Source organism: Pelobates fuscus, chromosome 9 (assembly GCF_036172605.1).
Source record: "Pelobates fuscus isolate aPelFus1 chromosome 9, aPelFus1.pri, whole genome shotgun sequence".
In the NCBI taxonomy this organism is placed as follows: Eukaryota; Metazoa; Chordata; class Amphibia; order Anura; family Pelobatidae; genus Pelobates; species Pelobates fuscus.
The window spans coordinates 111,611,988-111,633,711 of record NC_086325.1 but is presented as its reverse complement, the minus strand read 5'-3'; the positions used below and the strand labels follow the sequence as shown (position 1 = coordinate 111,633,711).

At 45.2% G+C, this 21,724-nt stretch overlaps 1 protein-coding gene across 1 annotated transcript in view; it reads left to right on the top strand.

The window, feature by feature from the left end:
* The window catches only part of ADGRD2 (adhesion G protein-coupled receptor D2), a 642,889-nt gene that overhangs the window by 271,859 nt on the left and 349,306 nt on the right, over positions 1-21,724 (top strand). Inside the window, exon 15 of the mRNA XM_063432309.1 lies at positions 9,098-9,201. Coding sequence (XP_063288379.1) covers positions 9,098-9,201 — 104 coding nt within the window. The remainder of the gene's footprint in view (positions 1-9,097; positions 9,202-21,724) is intronic.

The window sequence follows — 21,724 nt, the reverse complement described above, 5'->3', positions numbered from 1 at the left end:
TTGTTATATGAAAACGCTCCCCTTGTTCGGTAGATTCAAACTCCCGAATGCCGGTTTGATTCGTTGAATGGAAAGTAATCAGCCGGGACTTCCATAATGACCGAACCTTCACGTGGTTGCCATGCCGAAAACAGTTCCAGGTGATTCATGCGTAAGTCCCGCTGACCGCATTCGGGATATTTAAGATGGAACACTCAATTAAGTTGCGGTTTTCTCAATGTTCCACATTCTGATTGCTACCCAGGGTGGTCTCCGTTCGGTAGAACACATACATTTTTTAAACACATAGAAAAACGAATCAGTTACAAGCATTTAAACAGCAGGGAGAGGATATAACCGAAGGCCCACAGGTAAGTATATAGAAATCCTTCACAATGGCCCCCCTTTTTCTCCCTGCTCCGGCAAACCCGGTTGGACCTTTCCTGGTCCAGTAGGGTTGGCAGGAAATTCAAAGTTTAGTCTGATGCCAGGTCAGTTTGGCGTGACAGTCCTTTTGCGTTCCCGTTTTGCTTGCCTGGGCGATAATGTATGGTAAAATCATAGGGTTGTAGGGCAAGGCTCCAGCGCAGCAAATGGGCATTCACCCCTGAGACCCGGTTGAGCCAGACCAAAGGATTGTGGTCGGTGATAAGGGTGAAGGCACGGCCATAGAGATATGGAGTGAGTTTTTTGAGAGCCCAGACCAACGCCAGGCACTCTTTCTCAATGGTCCCATAACTGACCTCCCTTGGCAACAGCTTCCGACTCAGGTAGGCTAACGGGTGCTCTCCTCCATCCTCTCCGATCTGACTTAATACTGCCCCCAGTCCAAACATTGAAGCGTCTGTGTGGACAATACATTTTTTGTTAGGAGTAGCTAACACCGGAGCATTAATAAGAGCATTCTTTAACACTTGGAAAGCCACCTCACACTCCGGGGACCACAGGACTTGTCAGGGTAACTTCTTTTTGCTCAAGTCAGTCAGGGGTTTGGCCAGGGCGCTATATTCCAGTACAAAGCGTCTTGGTACGGGGAGTGGGCCAATCAGCAACGGCCTCGATCTTAGCCGGCTCTGGCCGTTGCTTACCACACCCAACTCGGTGTCCCATATTAGACAGGATCAGGGGGGCCGGTTTAACCTTGAAACCAGACAAGTGTCACATTGGTATGGCGGAGGTGCACCATCGCCATACCAATGTGACACTTGTCTGGTTTCAAGGTTAAACCGTCCCCCCTGATCCTGTATAATACTGCCCCTATGTGTGCCTCCCAGGTATCGCTATAGATGGCGATATCGTCTAGGTAGGCACACGCGTAATCCTGGAGACCTTCCAACAAGTGGTCTACCATCCGTTGGAAGGTGGCCGGGGTGTTCTTCATCCCGAACGGCATAACCCGAAATTGGTATAGGCTGAACGGGGTGATGAAAGCTGACTTGGATACTGCATCTTCTGCTAGGGGGATCTGCCAATATCCCTTACATAGGTCTATTGTGGTCAGATACTTCCCTGCAGAGATACGGCAAGCAGTTCGTCTATCCGTGGCATCGGATAGGTGTCTGTGACTGTCTTGTCATTGAGCCGCCGGTAATCTACACAAAAGCGGGTCGTCCCGTCTTTTTTTGGCACTAAGACTACCGGTGAGGCCCAAGGACTGTCTGAATGTTCTATTACCCCTAGCCGAAGCATTTCACCAATTTCTTTCCGCATCCCGTCTCGGACAGCTTCGGGAATATGGTAGGGGGGTTGCCTTAGGGGCGCCTGCCCCGGGGTCTCTACTTTGTGGATGGCTAGTGGCGTATACCCGGGCTCCTGAGAGAATGTGAACTGTTTGGCTTATAGCAAGCGTATAGCCTGTGCCCTCTCTTGGGGCTCCAGCTGTTCTCCTAACTTAACTTTTTCTATCTGCCTTGTCTCTTTGTTATTGCCCAATAAGTCGGGTAGGGGCAGAGCCTCTGTGTCTTCTCCAGCTGGAGCACAGATGGCGGTCACCTCCCCAGCCCTCTCGTTACATGCTTTAAGCATGTTGATGTGAAATGTTCGTTTCACATCTTCATCCTTGCAGCTGGCTATGGTGTAGGTGGTATCGCACACCTGTCCTATAACCTTATAGGGGCCCTGTCTGGCAGCCTGGAGCTTGTCAGTTCGGACTGGTCTTAGCACCATGACTTTTTGTCCGATCTGAAAGCTCCAGCATCTAGCCCGTCAGTCGTACCACACTTTCTGGTGCTGCTGGGCCACCTGGAGATTTTCCTGCACAGTCTGTGCCAATTCTTCCATGCGGTCCCGCAGCTCCAGCACATATGGCACAATCGGGGTCCCCTCTATTTTGGTCTCTGAACTTTTGACGGTATGACTCCGGGGTCACCGCATAATGAGCCAGGAGCGCCTCTTTAATCCTTGCGTAGCTGTGGATCTCCTGTTCTGGTATGGCCCGGAAAGCATCGGCAGCTTTGCCTGACAACTTCCCAGCCAATATCGAAACCCATTCGTCCGTAGCTACTCTGTGCAGGTTACACTGTCATTTGAAATCCGCTAGATAACTATCAATCTCGCAGTCCTTCTCTTTAAAGGGTTTAAAGGCACTGAAAGGAATTTTCCTTGTGTCTCGCTGCTTGGGGAGTTTGCTGCTGCTTGCTGGGTTTCAGACAGCTTCAGTTGCAGCTCTATTTCCCTCTTTTGTTTGGCCTCTTCCGCTACAATGTTCATTACCTGTAAAACAATGTCAGCCGTTGAGTTCGGACCGAACCATGCTATTCTCTCCCGAATCTCCCTGTTGGCTGGCGATTCATTCTCCCGAATCGCCGGTGTCTCCATCTCTTGAATGGTTGGTGTTGCTGCAACCAAGTTCTCCGGGTCTAGCTCCATTAACTCAGCAATAATGACCCGCTTGGTTTTGTTGCTAGCAATCCTTCCACGAACTTCCAACAGTTCTTTTAACGTGTTTCGTTTCAGCAGGGTGTACCAGCCTTCCATTCACTGTCCCCAGTGTCTGCTTGGAAACTTGGTGCAAGGAAAAAAAAGGAAAATCCCGCCGCTGCCAACCAGTTGTGACAGTAGTCATCTGTATCACCATCCAATATTCCCCTTTTTCCCAATAGTAGAATATTCCCAATAATCCACAGGAATAAATATCGCTGGTATCGCCAAATAATCGACACATGGCGTGGTTGCCATGCCGAAAACAGTTCCAGGCGATTCATGCGTAAGTCCCGCTGACTGCGTTCGGGAGATTTAAGATGGCCACCATCCTTTGTTCTCGCCACATGTTCGTATGCCGAATGGCGGCCACCTAGGAACACTCAATTAAGTTGCGATTTTCTCAACGTTCCACATTCTGATTGCTACCCAGGGTGGTCTCCGTTCGGTAGAACGTATACATTTCTTAAACACATAGAAAAACTTATCGGTTTCAAGCATTTAAACAGCAGGGAGAGGATATAACCGAAGGCACACAGGTGTAAATCCTTCACAGCCGCCCCAGCCATACCTGGCCCTGGAGGGACAGGGTCCCCTCCGGCCCGTTTCTTTGCATCCAGGCAACACCCCCCACTGTACTCATATTGTGCCAGAAACCCTTTCATGCTATCCACTAAGCTATTCCACACAGATAGCGAAGTAGCGCCAGTGCCCCCCCCACAATGCTGTCCCTGGTAGTCAACAGGTACTCATCAGGCGGCGCAGGTGTGGACTGGAGCAACGAAGCCGAGCCAGGAGAAACCTGCTGGTCCGAGAGTGGAACATCCAGTGGAACAGCAATTGGCACAGGAGCCACGAAAGCCTGGTATAATTCCTTTCGTGTGTTTTGTAGTTTTCCAGCAAAATGTCAGTAGTAGCAGTGATGAAACAGTAACAATGTAACAGTAATGTAACAGGGGACAAAACCAGTAGGCCCATTAGAGACTGAGGAAGAAGAGTGGGGGGATACCTGACCCACTAGAGACCGATGAGGGGGCACCCCCGGTGTGCCGCAATCCCCACCCCACAGCAAGTATAGAGGAGCCAAGAGCCCCCCCTTGACAAACACTAAGGCCCACTTACCCACCCAGAGGCCCGACCGGCACTCCACCTAACCGAGGAAAGGGACACATGCTGGGAATCCTGGTGTGGTGCTCGGGCTGTTGCCAACCTCCTGGCATTCAGAGGTGGAGAGACAGGATTGTTGGGGGCTGCACCCGACCCTCATGCCCGCGGACCGGCGCCTCCTATTAGGCTGAGCCGGCTGCCTAGAAGGATCCAGGCCCTCTGGCCAAACTCTAGCTGCTGCCATCCTCCCTAAAGCCTGAGAGAGAGTGGACGCCTCCACCACGGGGGTCCAGGACCTCGTGGTCATGGACCGTCTCTGCCGTGTTGCCACCGCAGCCTGCAGGCGAGCGAGCTGGGCCGTCAGCTGAGCCCTGCCATCGTGAAGGGCCTCAGCCCAAAGAGCTGCCAGGACACTATCAATACCCATGGAGGCTCTGGCCAAAAACAAGCTCTGGCAACAGTACAGGTACAGGTGAGTGGAATTTCCATTTAGTACAAAATGGGAACAGAGATACAAAGTAGCTCACAGCCCAATATAGCTAGTGGGGGGTGAGGGAGGGCAGTAGTGGGGATTGCGGTAGTAGTATATAAGGGAAGTAGTGGTGGTTTAGGAGCTGCAGTGGGAGATAGAGGTTGTAGTGGGTTTATAGGGGCAATAGTGGGATATTAATGATTGTGAGTTAGGTGCTGCACTTGGGAGGTTTAGAGGCTGTAGAGGAGGTTTAGGGTCTATAATGGGATATGGGTGCTGTAGTAGGGGGTTTACAGCTGAAGAGGAGGGTTAGAAGATGTAGTGTTAGAGCCAGCACTTTAATTTTGGACCAGTATTGGCAAATAGAGGCAGTAATAAGGCTAGGTGCTGTAGTACGGGTTGTGGACAGTAGTGGGTTTTGGGGGCAGTAGTGTTAGTAGTGATGGATGGCAGTAGAAAAAAACAACAAAAATAAAATTCTTCACCCTCCTTGAAGCTTACCTTTCCTGGTGGTCCGGTAGGAAATGTAGGAGGTGCAGACAGTTTATTCTGGCCAGCACTAGAAAATGTAACAGAGCGTTTCTGTGGTAATCTGCAGCAACACCCTGATACACTGGAAGGAGAGAAGAACTTGGCCAGGAAGTGCAGACCAAGTTCTCCCTCCCGGCCCTCAGCATCAGGGGCAAGCTTGGGACCGCAACCATCACCATGAGGGGGCAATACCTGTGACCAGGGAATGCAGGTCAGTAAGGGAGACCTCTTGTTCAGCAGCCAGCACTCCAGCTGCATTAGTGTATGCCTGGCCACACCCGGCACACACCCATGCACACTCCTATGATATATATATACATACATACAGTCATGGAAAAAAAGAAAGTAAACCCTCTTTGGATTTTATGATTTTAAATATCAGGACATAATAACAAGTATCTGTTCCCTGGCAGGTCTAAAATTTAGGTAAATACAACCTCATATGAACAACAGCACATGATATCACACTGTGACATGATTTTTTTTTATAGGGAAGCTATAGTGCTAAGAAAACAAACTTGTTTTCCCAGCTCTATAGCTTTCCCCTCCCCTAAATAATATGTTAAGTTCTGTTAACCTTTCCTTGTAACTTTTATCCTGCAATCCATGAACCAGTTTATAAGCCCTTCTCTGAACTCTCTCTAAAGTATCAATATCCTTCTGGAGATGCAGTCTCCAGTACTGCGTACAATACTCCAAGTGAGGTCTCACCAGTGTTCTGTACAATAGCATGAGCACTTCCCTCTTTATACTGTTAATACCTCTCCCTATACAACAAAGCATTCTGCTAGTATTTCCTGCTGCTCTATTACATTGTCTGCCTACCTTTAAGTCATCAGAAATAATTACCCTTAAATCCCTTTCCTCAGATGTTGAGGTTAGGACTCTATCAAATATTCTGTACTCTGCCCTTGGGTTTTTACTTCCAAGATGCATTAACTTACACTTATCCACATTAAATGTCAGTTGCCACAACTCTGACCATTTTTCTAGTTTACCTAAATCATTTGATTTTGGCTTATCCCTCCTGCAACATCAACCCTGCAACATATCTTAGTATCATCAGCAAAAAGACATAACTTACCATCAAGACCTTCTGCAATATCACTAATAAAAATATTAAAGAGAATGGTACAGATCCCTGAGGTACTCCACTGGTGACAAGCCCATGCTGTGAATATACTCCATTGACTACAACCCAATGTTGCCTGTCACTCAGCCACTGCCTCACCCATTCAACAATATTGGAATGCAAACTTAAAGATTGCAGTTATTGATAAGCCTTCTATGTGCAACAGTGTCAAAAGACTTACTGAAATCTAGGTAAGCAATGTCTACTGCCCCACTCTGACCTATTATTTTAGTTACCCAATCAAAAAAAATCAATAAGATTAGTTTGGCATGATCTCCCTGAAATAAACCCATGTTGTCTCTGATCTTGAAATCCATGTGATTTTAGATGTTCAACAATCCTATCCTTTAACATGGTTTTCATTACTTTCCCCACTACTGAAGTATGGCTTACTGGCCTATAGTTGCCTACTGCCTTTCTTGTGAATGGGCACAACTTTCACTAACTTCCAATCTTCTTGGACTACTCATGTTAACAATGATTGGTTAAATAAATCTGTTAATGGTTTTGCTAGTACACCACTAAGCTCTTTTAATAACTTTGGGTGTATTACATCAGGTCCCATTGACATATTTGTCTTTACTTTTGACAGTTGAAATAGAACCTCTTCCTCTGTAAACTTACATGTAACAAATGACAAATTTGTCATTTTTCCTAACTGAGGCCCCCTTCATTTTCATCTGTAAATACTGAACAAAAATATTAATTGAGGCAGTCAGCTAGACCTTTATGCTCTTCTACATACCTTCCTTCTTTTGTTTTTAATCTAACTAATCCTTGTTTTACTTTCCTTTTCTCACTTATATATCTAAAAAATGTTTTGTCCCCTTTTTTTACTGACTGTGCTATTTAGCTTCTGTGTGTGATTTGGAAGCTCTTATAACTTGCTTAGACTCTTTCTGCCTAATGTTAGAGATATGTCTATCTATCTTCCTCACTGTGTTTTTTTTTTTTTTGAACTACTAAATGCTAAATTTTGTTTTTTTACTATTTTGGTCACATCTGCGTACCACAGTGGTTTCTTGAATTTTTTGCTTTTACTGACAAGCCTGGTTAAATAAAACATGACACTGTGTAATATGTCATGTGTTCTTGTTCATCTGAGATTGTAGTTATTTAATTGGAAGACCTTGATATGTAAAACCACTTAATTCAGAAACTGTGCTTTTCCCATGACTGTATTTATACCAATACTCACTAAACACCAACTTCAAAGCTCACAGAATGTAATACAGGGAGTGCAGAATTATTAGGCAAATGAGTATTTTGACCACATCATCCTCTTTATGCATGTTGTCTTACTCCAAGCTGTATAGGCTCGAAAGCCTACTACCAATTAAGCATATTAGGTGATGTTTATCTCTGTAATGAGAAGGGGTGTGGTCTAATGGCATCAACACCCTATATCAGGTGTGCATAATTATTAGGCAACTTCCTTTCCTTTGGCAAAATGGGTCAAAAGAAGGACTTGACAGGCTCAGAAAAGTCAAAAATAGTGAAATATCTTGCAGAGGGATGCAGCACTCTTAAAATTGCAAAGCTTCTGAAGCGTGATCATCGAACAATCAAGCGTTTCATTCAAAATAGTCAACAGGGTCGCAAGAAGCGTGTGGAGAAACCAAGGCGCAAAATAACTGCCCATGAACTGAGAAAAGTCAAGTGTGCAGCTGCCAAGATGCCACTTGCCACCAGTTTGGCCATATTTCAGAGCTGCAACATCACTGGAGTGCCCAAAAGCATAAGGTGTGCATACTCAGAGACATGGCCAAGGTAAGAAAGGCTGAAAGACGACCACCACTGAACAAGACACACAAGCTGAAAAGTCAAGACTGGGCCAAGAAATATCTCAAGACTGATTTTTCTAAGGTTTTATGGACTGATGAAATGAGAGTGAGTCTTGATGGGCCAGATGGATGGATTGGTAAAGGGCAGAGAACTCCAGTCCGACTCAGACGCCAGCAAGGTGGAGGTGGAGTACTGGGTTGGGCTGGTATCATCAAAGATGAGCTTGTGGGGCCTTTTCAGGTTGAGGATGGAGTCAAGCTCAACTCCCAGTCCTACTGCCAGTTTCTGGAAGACCCCTTCTTCAAGCAGTGGTACAGGAAGAAGTCTGCATCCTTCAAGAAAAACATGATTTTCATGCAGGACAATGCTCCATCACACGCGTCCAAGTACTCCACAGCGTGGCTGGCAAGAAAGGGTATAAAAGAAGAAACTCTAATGACATGGCCTCCTTGTTCACCTGATCTGAACCCCATTGAGAACCTGTGGCCCATCATCAAATGTGAGATTTACAAGGAGGGAAAACAGTACACCTCTCTGAACAGTGTCTGGGAGGCTGTGGTTGCTGCTGCACGCAATGTTGATGGTGAACAGATCAAAACACTGACAGAATCCATGGATGGCAGGCTTTTGAATGTCCTTGCAAAGAAAGGTGGCTATATTGGTCACTGATTTGTTTTTGTTATGTTTTTGAATGTCAGAAATGTATATTTGTGAATGTTGAGATGTTATATTGGTTTCACTGGTAAAAATAAATAATTGAAATGGGTATATATTTGTTTTTTGTTAAGTTGCCTAATAATTATGCACAGTAATAGTCACCTGCACACACAGAAATCCCCCTAAAATAGCTATAACTAAAAACAAACTAAAAACTACTTCCAAAAATATTCAGCTTTGATATTAATGAGTTTTTTGGGTTCATTGAGAACATGGTTGTTGTTCAATAATAAAATTAATCCTCAAAAATACAACTTGCCTAATAATTCTGCACTCCCTGTAGTTTGTTTTTCTAAACATCTAACCTAGGCAAAAAAAATGGGAGTTTAGTTACAGTATATGATCATACATTGCATAAACCTGCAACAACGCCAATGTACCACACACATATGAATTCTGTCTTAGAGATGATTAGTATAATTAGTATTGTAACCTATGTATTTCAAATTATACAGAGAAGCTCAGAAGAAGAATGGACTTTGAGAACCTTGACATTTATTGGATGTGGAGTGTCTCTCAGTGCTCTGTTGGTGACGTTTGTGCTCTTTCTAGTAGTTGGGTAAGTTTCTTTTTGGCTCTAGATGTCTTATCAATAACAATGTAGCACGTTGAACCGTTTCCAGTATCTGATTATTATTGAACATCATTTTGATAGGCTTATTTGAAGAAGCCTTTTCTCTTTGGAATGGAATAGCATGGGTGGATCCAGAGTACAATTTCATGAGGGACACTGAACATTTTTCTTTTCCATCACAGTGCAGCAGAGTTAACAACCAAAACCCACATCATCAATGAGTATTTTAATGCGTGGGGTACTGCAATTAAATATTCTTTGTGTATGAGAGCATAACAACAAAATCCTACAACAATAAAGTACATGCTGGACTGTGCATTTAAGCATGCATTTGTAAGGATTGTTGCAATAAACTCCAGATTGTAATGAATTGAAATTGCTGGGCTGTAGGAACCGCCCTAAAAAAAATAAAATAACGAAAAGTAAAAAAAAAACTGTTGATATATACACTGATCAGGATCAATTTTAAAACCACTGGGAGGTGGAGTAAATAACATTGATTATATGGTTACAGTGGCACCTGCCAAAGGGTGATATATATTAGGCAGCAAGTGAATAGCAAGTTCTAGAATTTTATATGTTGGGAAAAGAAAAGATCTGAGTAACTTTGACAAGGGCCAAATCTGATGGCTAGATGACTGAGTCAGAGAATCTCCAAAATGGCAAGTCTTGTGGGATGTTCCCAGGATGCAATGGTTAGTACCTATCAAAAGTGGTGCAAGAAGAGACAAATTGATGAACCGGCATCAGGGTCATGGCCATCCAAGGCTAATTGATGTACGTGGGGAACGTCAGCAAGCCCATCTGATTTGATCACACAGAAGAGCTACTGTAGCTCAAATAGCTGAAAAATGTAATGCTAGCCATGATAGAAAGGTGTCAGAATACACAGTGCATCGCAGTTTGCTGCCAGTGGGGCTCTATAGCATCAGACTGGTCGGAGTGCCCATCATGATCCCTGTCCACTACCAAAACCCTTTCAATGAGGACGTGAGTGTCAAAACTGGACCATAGAGCAATGGAAGAAGGTTGCCTGGTCTGATAAATCACATTTTCTTTTTGATCATGTGGATGGCTGTGTGTGTGTGTTTATACCTGGGAAGGGATAGCAGCCGGATGCTCTATGGGAAGAAGGCAGGCCAACCGATGCAGTGTTATACTCTGGGTAATGTTCTTCTAGGAAATCTTGAGTCCTGGCATTCATATGGATGATACTTTTAAACATACCACCTACCTAGAGCTTGTTGTAAACCATGTACACCCCTTCATGGCAATGGTGTTCACTGATGGCAGTGGCTTCTTTAAGAAGTATAATGTACCCTGCCAAACTACAAAAAATGTACAGGAATGGTTTAAGGAACATGACAAAATGTTTAAGGTGTTACCTTGGCCTCCAAACCCTCCAGATCTCAATCCAAATAAGCATCAGTGGATTGTGCAGAAACAACGAATCCTATCCATGGAGGTCCCACCTTGCAACTTGCAGCACACAAGATATGTGCTGCTTGTGCTGTATTACCAAACTATATAAATTATGTATGCATTCACATATAACCACTGGTCTGTCTACTTTAACAAATATGTATTCAGAGACAAAACAATGATATACAAAAAAATAAAACACAAAATAACTAACTAAGACAACAGCAATCACAATCTAACAGCTAGCAATAACAACTTAACCTTATGAAGTCATCAGATCACAATCACAGTTCACATGATAAGAATTTTCTCATGTCTGCTCAGTAGCACAGCCAAGAAGGAACAGAAAGGAATGGAGATAGGGGGAAATGATTATCTCTTTCTGATTTGTAAAGGTATTGAATTACTGTAGCGGACCCTGGGTAACCCGACTGGTTACCTCCACTAATTCCTCCTCTCAGCCAGACTGGAATAATTAAATATTCAAGCATCCATTCCCCCAGTAACTAGACGAAACATAATTAACGGATCCCCTATACTCAGACTGAGTATATCCGTTGTAATTCTCCCAAGTCCCAAGTGAAGCAGTGATTAAAGCTCTGAGCTACCCAAACATCAGCCTAGACTTGATGAAGGGTACAAGAAGACTGATTTTATTATGGTTAGATGGCCCACTTATGTACACAGCAAGGATACTGTAAAATATGCCCAGAACACTCCCCCCAACATGCCCTTGAATGTCTGTGTCAGAATGACTAAGCATACAAACATAAAACGTAAAAATGCCCCAAAACATCATAAAAACATAACATAACCCCACAAATAATACATTGTTAAATAACCCTGATCTGAGCGCCCAAGTTCTCCAAATAGTGCTCATATCCATGCAGTGTAGGGGAAACACCACCATTCAAAGTTCTAACCAGCCGCACACATGGTCCTATGCCCAAAATAGTTCCAGGGTGTTTTGTGTTTTGGCTGGTCAATTTCGGGAGCTCCTGTTGCTGCAATATGGTGTGCTCCATCTTGGTCTCGGGTAGTGTTTGTTCCCCTTAGTCCCAGGCACCTTCCCTGCAAAAAGCGCTCTCCTGGCGAATTTCAAAGTCGTTCAAAACCCTGGACCAAGTTGTCTGGGAGCTGCACTGTCACCTCATGCCAAAAAAAACAATTCCATAACATTTGTGGCTTAGTCCCGCTGAGGTGACCGGGAACCCACAAAGTCCTCATGATGAATTTACTTCCATAACGATCGTGACTAAGTACAGCTAAGGACAATTTGTGGGTTTCTTCATGCGAACGGCCACCAGGGAGCTAGTGTTCGGTTCCATTTAAATGAAGGGAAAGTGCCGGACCAGGGGACCCAAGGAAATCTGCTAATGGCGGCTGGAAATATTTTACTCCTAAACAGTGTCTCTGTATATGGCCTTTTGTCCTTGGGCAGGAGGCTGGCTAGCAGGCTCCTCCAGGAGTTCATGGCAAATGTCCCAGGTAAGGAGCGTTTGGTATTTTCAGGGGAGCCCAAATTATTATTTCAAGTGCACTTGGAAAAGCGTTAATTAGTCACCAGAAACCTGTTGGTAAACAAAATAAGTGAATGAACAAAAATGGGATACAGCTGAATAACTAAAAAACAAAAGAATACATAGCACATAGTGAAGTACAATAACAATAATTGGATTTATTATTCTACTTCACTATGTGCAATGTATTCTTTTGTTTTTTAGTTATTCAGCTGTATCCCATTTTTGTTCATTCACATATCTGTATTTGAGGTTCGTTTGGGGGAAACCTCTTGGGAAGCTGTATCCATCTTACACGCAGTTAAGTACCTCTGCATATTCCTGCCATTGAGTTGGTTAGGTGTATTTGTGTATTTTTTTGTGCATTTTTTTCTTCTTTATAGGTAAACAAAATAAGCCTCTAACCTTTATTTTGTCAGTTTTGTTTTTATACATTCGCAGTAACCCTTAAAGATGTAGATGTATTCTTAAATTGCTGTGTGACAACAAAATCATCAATTATTATATTTATTTTAAAAAAAAAGAGTCAAAATACCCCAAGTTTAATACATTAGGTTGTCTTATTTCAAGAAATATATACACTGAAGAAAATTATAAATGCAACACTTTTGTTTTTACCCTATTTTTCATGAGCTGAACTCAGAGATGTAAGACTTTTTCTATGAACACAAAAGGCCTATTTCTCTCAAATATTGTTCACAAATCGGTCTAAATCTGTATTAGTGAGCACTTCTCCTTTGCAGAGATAATCCATCCACCTCACAGGTGTGGCATATCAAGATGCTGATTAGACAGCATGATTATTGCACAGGTGTTGGCCACAATAAACGGTCACTCTAAAATGTGCAATTTTATCACACAGCACAAAGCCACAGATGTCGCAAGTTTTGACGGAGCATGCAATTGGCATGCTGACTGCAGGAATGTCCACCAGAGCTGTTGCCCGTGAATTGAATGTTCATTTCTCTACCATAAGTAATCGCCAACTGGCCTCACATCCAAAGACCATGTGTAATCACACAAGCCCAGGACCTCCACATCCAGCATATTCACCTCCAAGATCGTCTGAGACCAGCCACCTGGACAGCTGCTGCAACAATCAGTTTGCATAACCAAAAAATTTCTGCACAAACTGTCAGAAACCATCTCAGGGAAGCTCATCTGCATGCTCGTCATCCTCATCGGGGTCTCCACCTGACTGCAGTTCCTTGTCTTAACCGACTCGTGTGGGCAAATGCTCACATTCGATGGCGTCTGGCACTTTGGAGAGATGTTCTCTTCACAGATAAATCCTGGTTTTCACTGTACAGGGCAGATGTCAGACAGCATGTATGGTGTCGTGTGGGTGAGCGGTTTGCTGATGTCAACGTTGTGAATCGACTGGCCCATGGTGGCGGTGGGGTTATGGTATGGGCAGGCGTATGTTATGGACAATGCACAGAGATACCGTGACGAGATCCTGAAGCCCATTGTTGTGCCATTCATCCACGACCATCACCTCATGTTGCAGCAAAATAATGCACGGATTCATGTTGCAAGGAGCTGTACACAATTCCCGGAATTTTAAAACATCCCAGTTCTTGCATGGCCAGCATACTCACTGGAAATGTCACCCATTGAGCAAGCTTGGGATGCTCTGGATCGGCGTATACGACAGCGTGTTCCAGGTCCTGCCAATATCCAGCACTTTCACACAACCATTGAAGAGGAGTGGACCAACATTCCACAGGCCACAATCAACAACCTGATCAACTCTATGTGAAGAAGATGTGTCTCACTGCGTGAGGCAAATGGTGGTCACACCGGATACTGACTGTTTTTTGGACCCCATCCCCCCCAAACCCACCCAATACAGTCAAACTGCGCATTTTAGAGTGGCCTTTTATTGTGGCCTGCCTAAGGCACACCTGTGCAATATTTATGCTGTCTAATCCTCATCTTGATATGCCACACTTGTTAGGTGGATGGATTATCTCGGCAAAGGAGAAGTGCTCACTTACACAGATTTAGACAGATTTGTGAACAATATTTGAGAGAAATAGGCCTTTTGTGTAAGTGGAAAAAGTCTTAAATCTTTGAGTTCAGCTCATGAAAAATGGGGGCAAAATCAAAAGTGTTGCGATTATAATTTTGTTCAGTGTACATGTGAAGGGTTAATCAGGGATTCCTGACAGATATCAGTGTTACAATTGAACTTTCGTTAATTTTGAAAAAGAATTGTTTGGAAATAGCAAAGTGCTACTTGAACTTGTTGACCTATAACTTGCAAACAAAAAACATGTTAACATTGGGTATTTCTAAACTCTAGACAAAATGTAAAAACCATTTAGCAAGGGTGTTTTTTGGGGGTTGTAGATGCATACAGGGCTGCCATCAGAAATTTTGGGGCCCCTGACGCAGCTCAAGGTCTGGGCCCCCCGGCGCCTGCACCCAAGTTGTCCCCCCACCCCCCCGAGTCCGCCCACAGGGATGCAGTGTCTGCAGGGCCGGTGCAAGGATTTAAAGTAAAGGCAAAAGTAAAGTTTGCCGCCCCCCCATGTGACATCACAGTGCCCCACCCATATGATCTGCCATTTTAACTAACACAGTGCTGCAGTGCCGCCGTGTTTACAATAAAAGGCCTGCAGGGACAGGCTATAGACACCAGAACCACTACATTAAGCTGCAGTGGTTCTGGGGACTATAGTGTCCCTTTAATGTGAGGTAAATTAGAGATTAGTGCCACAAATAATATACTAGATTGCCTACTTACAACCAGATGAGGATGATGATGGGCTTCAGCTGCCGTCTGGCTCCACTGGTCTGGTGTAGAACAGGCTCTCTGGAGGCGGTTTGTAACTGTGGTCACAAAAATCAATGTTCTGGGAGAACGGGAAGCAGCTCCATTTTTTGAGGGCCCTTTACACAGCTCAAGGTCTGGGTCCCAGGGTCCACCTTCATGTTCCACCAATGAGTTAGTTCACAGGGGTGTGTGTGTGTGGGGGGGATGTCCTGATGTGTGTAAGGAATGAATTGTGTGAATTTGTGTTTGTATGTGTAAGGGCTGCAAGGTGAGTTTGTGTATGTATGGGATGCAGTGTGTGTGTCTGTAAGGGATGCACTGAGTGTGTGTAAGGGGTGCATTGTGTGTTGCTGTGTGTAAGGGGTGCATTGCTTGTGTATGTGTGTCTGTGTGTAATGCATTGTGTGTTTTTCTGTGTGCAAGGGGTGCATTGTGTGTGTGTGATGGATGTCAATCTCTCCCCCTACCCCCGTCAATTTCCTTCTTCCCCCCCTCTCCAATTTCCTTCTTCTCCCCCTCCCTCTCATTGCCTTCTCCCCCTCCAATTTCCTTCTTCTCCCCACTCCAATTTCCTTCCTCCCTCTCCAATTTCCTTCCTCTCCCCCCTCCAATTTCCTTCCTCCCTCCCCCCCTCAAATTTCCTTCCTCCCTCCCCCCTCAAATTTCCTTCCTCTCCCCCCTCCCTCAAATTTCCTTCCTCTCCCCCCTCAAATGTCTTCCCTTCCTCTCCCCCCTCCCTCAAATTTCCTCCCTTCCTCTCCCCCTCCCTCAGATTTCCTTCCTCCCCCCTCAAATTTCCTCCCTTCCTCTCCCCCCTCAAATGTCCTCCCTTCCTGTCCCCCTCCCTCAAATTTCCTCCCTTCCTCTCCCCCTCCCTCAAATTTCCTCCCTTCCTCTCCCCCCTCCCTCATATTTCCTTCCTCCCCCCTCAAATGTCCTCCCTTCCTCTCCCCCCTCAAATGTCCTCCCTTCCTGTCCCACTCCCTCAAATTTCCTCCCTTCCACTCCCCCTCCCTCAAATTTCCTCCCTTCCTCTCCCCCTCCCTCAAATTTCCTCCCTTCCTCTCCCCCTCAAATTCCTACCTCTCCCTCCCCTCCCTCAAATTTCCTTCATCTCCCCCCTTCAAATTTCCTCCCTTCCTCTCCCCCTTCAAATTTCCAACCTTCCTCTCCCCCCTCCCTCAGATTTCCTTCCTCCCTCCCCTTAAATTTCCTTCTTCTCCCCCTCCCTCTCATTGCCTTCCTTCTCCCCCCCTCCAATGTCCTTCCTCCCCATCCAATTTCCTTCAGCGAAGTCTCCCGAGTAGAACAGTACCCCCCATGTACAGGTTGTATGGTGTCTTGGAAAGTTATAGGGTTAAATATAGTGCTAGCAAATTAAATTCCCTTTACTTTCGGCATGGGTTGTCAGGCAGTCCCGCTAATTGCAATTAATTAAGATACCTATATATATACGTATGTGTATATATATGTATATATATATATAATTTATATTTTTTATATTTTTATTTATATATAGGTATATATATAGTGATATATACATATATATTTATGTATATAGATATATATATATTATTTTGTTCTATGTGTATTTTGATATAAATATATGTATATTAATATCACAATACAGTTAGAACGAAATAACACACATCTATATTTCCTGGCCATATCCATGGCAGCACAACATTGGGTAGCTCCTCCCTATCCCCATTGGACAGGAATAATAATTAAGCCGTATAAGTACCACCTCCTTCCCCAGTCTTTTTTTCCTGTCCTATCCCTAGGACATGTCGGTCTTTTCAGACTGCTAAATTTTCTTTTATGGCTTACCTGAGGATTAGTTCCTCTGGCCCCTGGGGAGTTCACCCTCTCTCCCCTGGGAAGTCTCCAGTATACGGCCCTGTGCAAAGGTGTCCCCCTGGAGAGAACCCCTTTAAAGACCGGGGTTTTTTCCTTCCAATTTCCCAGTGGTAACATGGGAAAGAACATGGAATTTGGCTGGGTTCCGGTTTGGTATTTCCCCACCAGGATCAAGGTAATATGGTTTGGTTTTTACCTGCTGTTTTTTTCCAGGAGTGGTTTGGTTTTCCGGCACTTTTTTCTGTTAAGTTTGCTGTGGAAGCGTTCTGGGTTCCCCTGGATACATGGTTCCCTGCACGGCGTTCGGGAGTTTCCTGTGCGCCTGCGCGGCGTTCAGGGGTCTCCTGGGCGCCTGCGTGGTTTTCGGGGACTCTGGGACGCATGCGCGGCATTCGGTACTTTCTGGCGTTCGCGTGGTTTCATTCGCATAAACGCGCGAACGCCATTTGCACGTATTAGCGCGTTCGCGCGCAAAATCTGTTCGTTTGATTTCTAAATTAGGCCGTTCGCGCGTCGTTTTGGTCATTTGCGCATGCGCGATGACGTCAGACGCCCTTTTAAAGCGCCAGGCCTCCTTTTTTTTGGTCAGTTTGAATTTTCAGCTTCTTGGAGAGTTTCTGGCACCGTTGAGATCTAGGGATTGTTGGTTCTTCGTCTTTTCAGGTTCCTTTTTCTTTTAAGGTAAGTTTTTTTTTTACATTTTTTGTTTGGTTTCTTGTAGTTTATCTTCTTGGTTTTAGTTTCGCTGTTCCATCTGTTATTTATAGATGGATTCGCGCTCAAGATCCAGAGAATCGGATTCTTCTCATCATAATAGGTCACAATCTAAGCGATATAGGTAAGCCATCCTTTTTGGAAAAAAATTATATTGATATTATAAATAAATAAAAGAGTGGTAATGTACTAATGTTCACGTTTGGTGTATTGCAGTGATAAAAGTACAAAGACTTCAGGATCGTCCAAAGGGAAGTCGCCCAAAAGGACGCTGTGTATATCCTGTGATAACAGAGCCATAGAAGGGAAACGTCTCTGTTCGAATTGTCTCTCAGCAGCTGCGGGACCTTCTCAGTCAACACCAGACTTTAGGCAGCTTATCAAGCATGCAGTTGCCCGGGGCATCAGAGAGGTTGATAAGACCCACAAGCGACCTAGATATTCTGAGCCATCAGATTGGTCTCCTGATAACTCGGAGGATGAGTTTATGGATACAGCTTCGCTGAGAGACTTGGCTTTTTCCTCGGAGGAGGAGGCTATGCCGGATCCTGACTTCCTGGTACCTGCGGAGGTGGATCATTTGATTGCTAGGGTCAGAGAAACCCTTGCCTTGAAAGAACCCTCAGAGGAGGAACCCTCTACATCTAACCGCTATTTCTCAGATCTTAGGAGGAAAAGAGCGGCTTTCCCTGTCCATACCACTATTAGTGACCTTATTAAAGAAGAATAGTCCAGGTCTGATAGGAGATCATCTGCAAAAGGGAAGTTCTCCAGATTATACCCGTTTGATTCCAAAGATGCTGAAACATGGGATCTTCCACCCAAAGTTGATGCTGCTGTGGTTAGGCTAGCCAAGCGCACTACCCTGCCAGTGGATGATGCAGGCTCGTTCAGGGATCCAATGGATCATAAGATGGAATACTACCTGTCTAAATCTTATGTAGCCTCAGGCACAAGTCTCTACCCTGCCGTTGCTCTCACGTCTGTTTCAAGAGCTATGAAGGTTTGGCTACAGGAGCTGGAGGGGGACATCAGGAGTGGCAGAAGCCGTTCCTCTATTATTGATGCCCTGAAGGATATGCGTCTAGCGATTGATTTCTCTTCGGAGGCCGCAGTGGATCTGGTGAGAAACCTTGCTAGAAATATGTCCTTCTCGGTTTCCTCCAGGCGGGCACTTTGGCTCAGATCTTGGGCGGCTGATGCTTCCTCCAAGAATAGTTTGTGTTCTCTGCCATTTCACGGGAATATGTTATTTGGCAAGAATTTGGATGAATGCATTAAGAGGGCGGCTGAAGGAAATAAAGCCTTTCTACCCCATGAGAGGAAGTATAAAGGATCCTTTCGTGCCCGGAAGGAGTACCATTCCTTTCGTGACAGTAGGTCCTACAAGCCTGGTAGGGAATATTCCAGATTTCAACCTGGAAGAGGAGCCCCTTCTGGAAACAGAGGAGGCAGGTCACGCGGTTCATCTTCCTCTAAAAATCCGAGGAATCTATGACTACGTACTGCCCAAAACCGAAGGTGTCGGGGCTTGTCTTCTCCAGTATCTTCCGAGATGGACCGATTCCACAAACGACGTTTGGGTGCTGGATATTATTCGGAGAGGTTACCTGCTAGAATTCTTCAAGCATCCTCCCAACAGGTCCTTTCACCTCACAAAGTGGCCAGGAGACAAGGAAAAGTGCATGGCCCTACAAAACTTAATCCTTTCCTTGCAGAAGGAGAAGGTCATCATCAAAGTGCCAGCAGGCGAAAGAACTCAAGGGTTTTACTCTCACATCTTCTTAACAAGGAAATCCTCAGGGGGATGGAGACCCATTCTGGATCTACACAGACTGAACAAGCATCTGCACATTCGCAGATTCAAAATGGAATCCCTGCAGTCTATAATAAAGGTTGTGTCGCCCAACCAATGGATGCTGTCTATAGATCTGTTAGACGCATATTTTCACGTACCCATTGCCCAAATCCATCAGAAGTTTCTGAGGTTTGCTGTAGAAGGTCATTTCCAGTTCAGGACCCTCCCCTTTGGACTGAGCACAGCCCCAAGAACGTTTACAAAGGTCCTGATTGTTCTCATCGCAGAACTCCGAAAGCAGAACATTGCTATTTACCATTATTTGGACGACGTCTTGATCTTAGGAAACAACGTAGATTCTGTGACATCCCAGGCTATTACCAGCATTCAGTTTCTGCAAGCACACGGCTGGAAGATCAACACCAAGAAGAGCCACCTCCACCCAACGCAATCTATGGTTTACTTAGGTGCCCACTTTGACACTCTGAAGGGTACTGTCCAGCTCTTATCAGCTAGAATACTGAAACTCAGGAGATTATTGAGAAGAATGCTGAAATCCTGGGTTGCCCCTGCAAAGGCTATAATGAGCCTCCTTGGTTCCATGTCCTCCACAATAGGTCTGACCAGATGGGCTCAGTGGAGAATGAGACCGTTCCAAGCCAACTTCCTCAGTCAATTCTCATCCGGGAACCTGTTCCAGCCCATCAAGCTTCCCCTGAATGTACGCCATTCTCTGATCTGGTGGCTAAACAGAAAACACCTATCCAAAGGTTTTCCATTAGGGGACATCGCATGGAGAACTGTGACAACGGATGCCAGCCAGTGGGGTTGGGGCGCTCATTATCTCCACGACTTTGTGCAGGAAGAATGGAATTTCAGGACAAGCAATGTCCATTCCAAACTGCTAGAACTTGTGGCTGTCCTCAAAGCTTTGAAGCACTTCTCGATCCATCTCAAGGGTCAATGGGTGAAGATAAGGACGGACAACTCCACCGTAGTATCCTATGTCAATCACCAAGGGGGTACCAGGAGCTGCAAGATGATGGAAATAATGAATCGCCTGATGTGGTGGGTTCAGAGAAACCTGGCGGGCATTACAGCCATCCATCTTCCAGGGAAACAGAATCAACTAGCAGATTTCCTCAGCAGATCCAGAATAGATCCAGGGGAATGGTGCCTATCTCACAGGGTATTCCGCATGATTGTGGGCAAGTGGGGTCTCCCTCAAGTAGACCTTCTAGCCACTCGGACCAACCGGAAGGTAGCCCTTTTCTTCACGAAAGACGAGGACCACCTGGCACTGGGAAGGGATGCCTTATCAAGCCCCTGGAGGTTCAAAATGGGCTATGCGTTCCCCCCGTTTCCACTAATTCTACCGCTCCTGAGGAAGTTGAGAACGGAGCAGGTGTCTCTCATCCTGATTGCGCCTTATTGGCCTCGGAGACCTTGGTTTCCTCTGCTTCTGAGTCTTTCGGTGGAACCTCCTCTCCCACTCCCCAAAGATGCGGATCTTCTGTTCCAGGGTCCTGTGAGGCATCCAGACCCTGTCTCTCTCAACCTCATGGCTTGGAGACTGAAAGGAACCGGCTTTTGAACAGAGGATTCTCCCAGGCCGTTATTGATACTATGCTGAGGGCACGTAAGCTTTCCATATCAGCCACTTATTATAGAGTGTGGGAGGTTTTCTCCGACTGGGCCCTTCACAGAAATGTGGATGTTCAAGATCCCTCCTCCTCTAATATTTTGGATTTCCTGCAATCTGGCCTTGCTAAAGGGCTGAGCTATAACACTCTCAAGGTACACGTTTCGGCCTTGTCCGCCCTAACCAGTCATAGATGGGCATTGGACTCAGATGTCATCAGATTCATCAAAGGTGTCCTTCAGATGAAACCTCCTATTAAACCATTTGTCCCATCCTGGAATCTCCCTCTGGTTCTGGATGCCATGAAGCTGAAACCGTTTGAGCCATATGATTCAGTCTCTCTACAGGTTCTCTCTATTAAGACTGCCTTGCTGGTTGCCCTAGCTTCTGGCAGGAGAGTTTCTGAGCTCAAGGCTCTATCCATCAAAGAGCCTTTTACTATCTTTCACAAGGACAGAGTGGTCCTCCGTACGGTTCCTGTATTTCGACCGAAAGTCACCTCCTCCTTTCACATCAATGAGGATATTATTCTTCCATCTCTGAGGTCGGATTCCCATGAATTGGGGAATTTTGCTGACCTGTCCTCTCTGGATCTAGTGAGATGCCTCCGGATGTATATTGATAGAACTTCTGCTTGGCGTTCTTCTGACAGTCTTTTCGTCCTTCATAGTGGCTGTAAAAAGGGTTCACAAGCTCCCAAATCTGCCATTAGCAGATGGATAGTAGCGGCTATCATTCTGGCTTATCAGTCCGCCGGATATCCGGTCCCT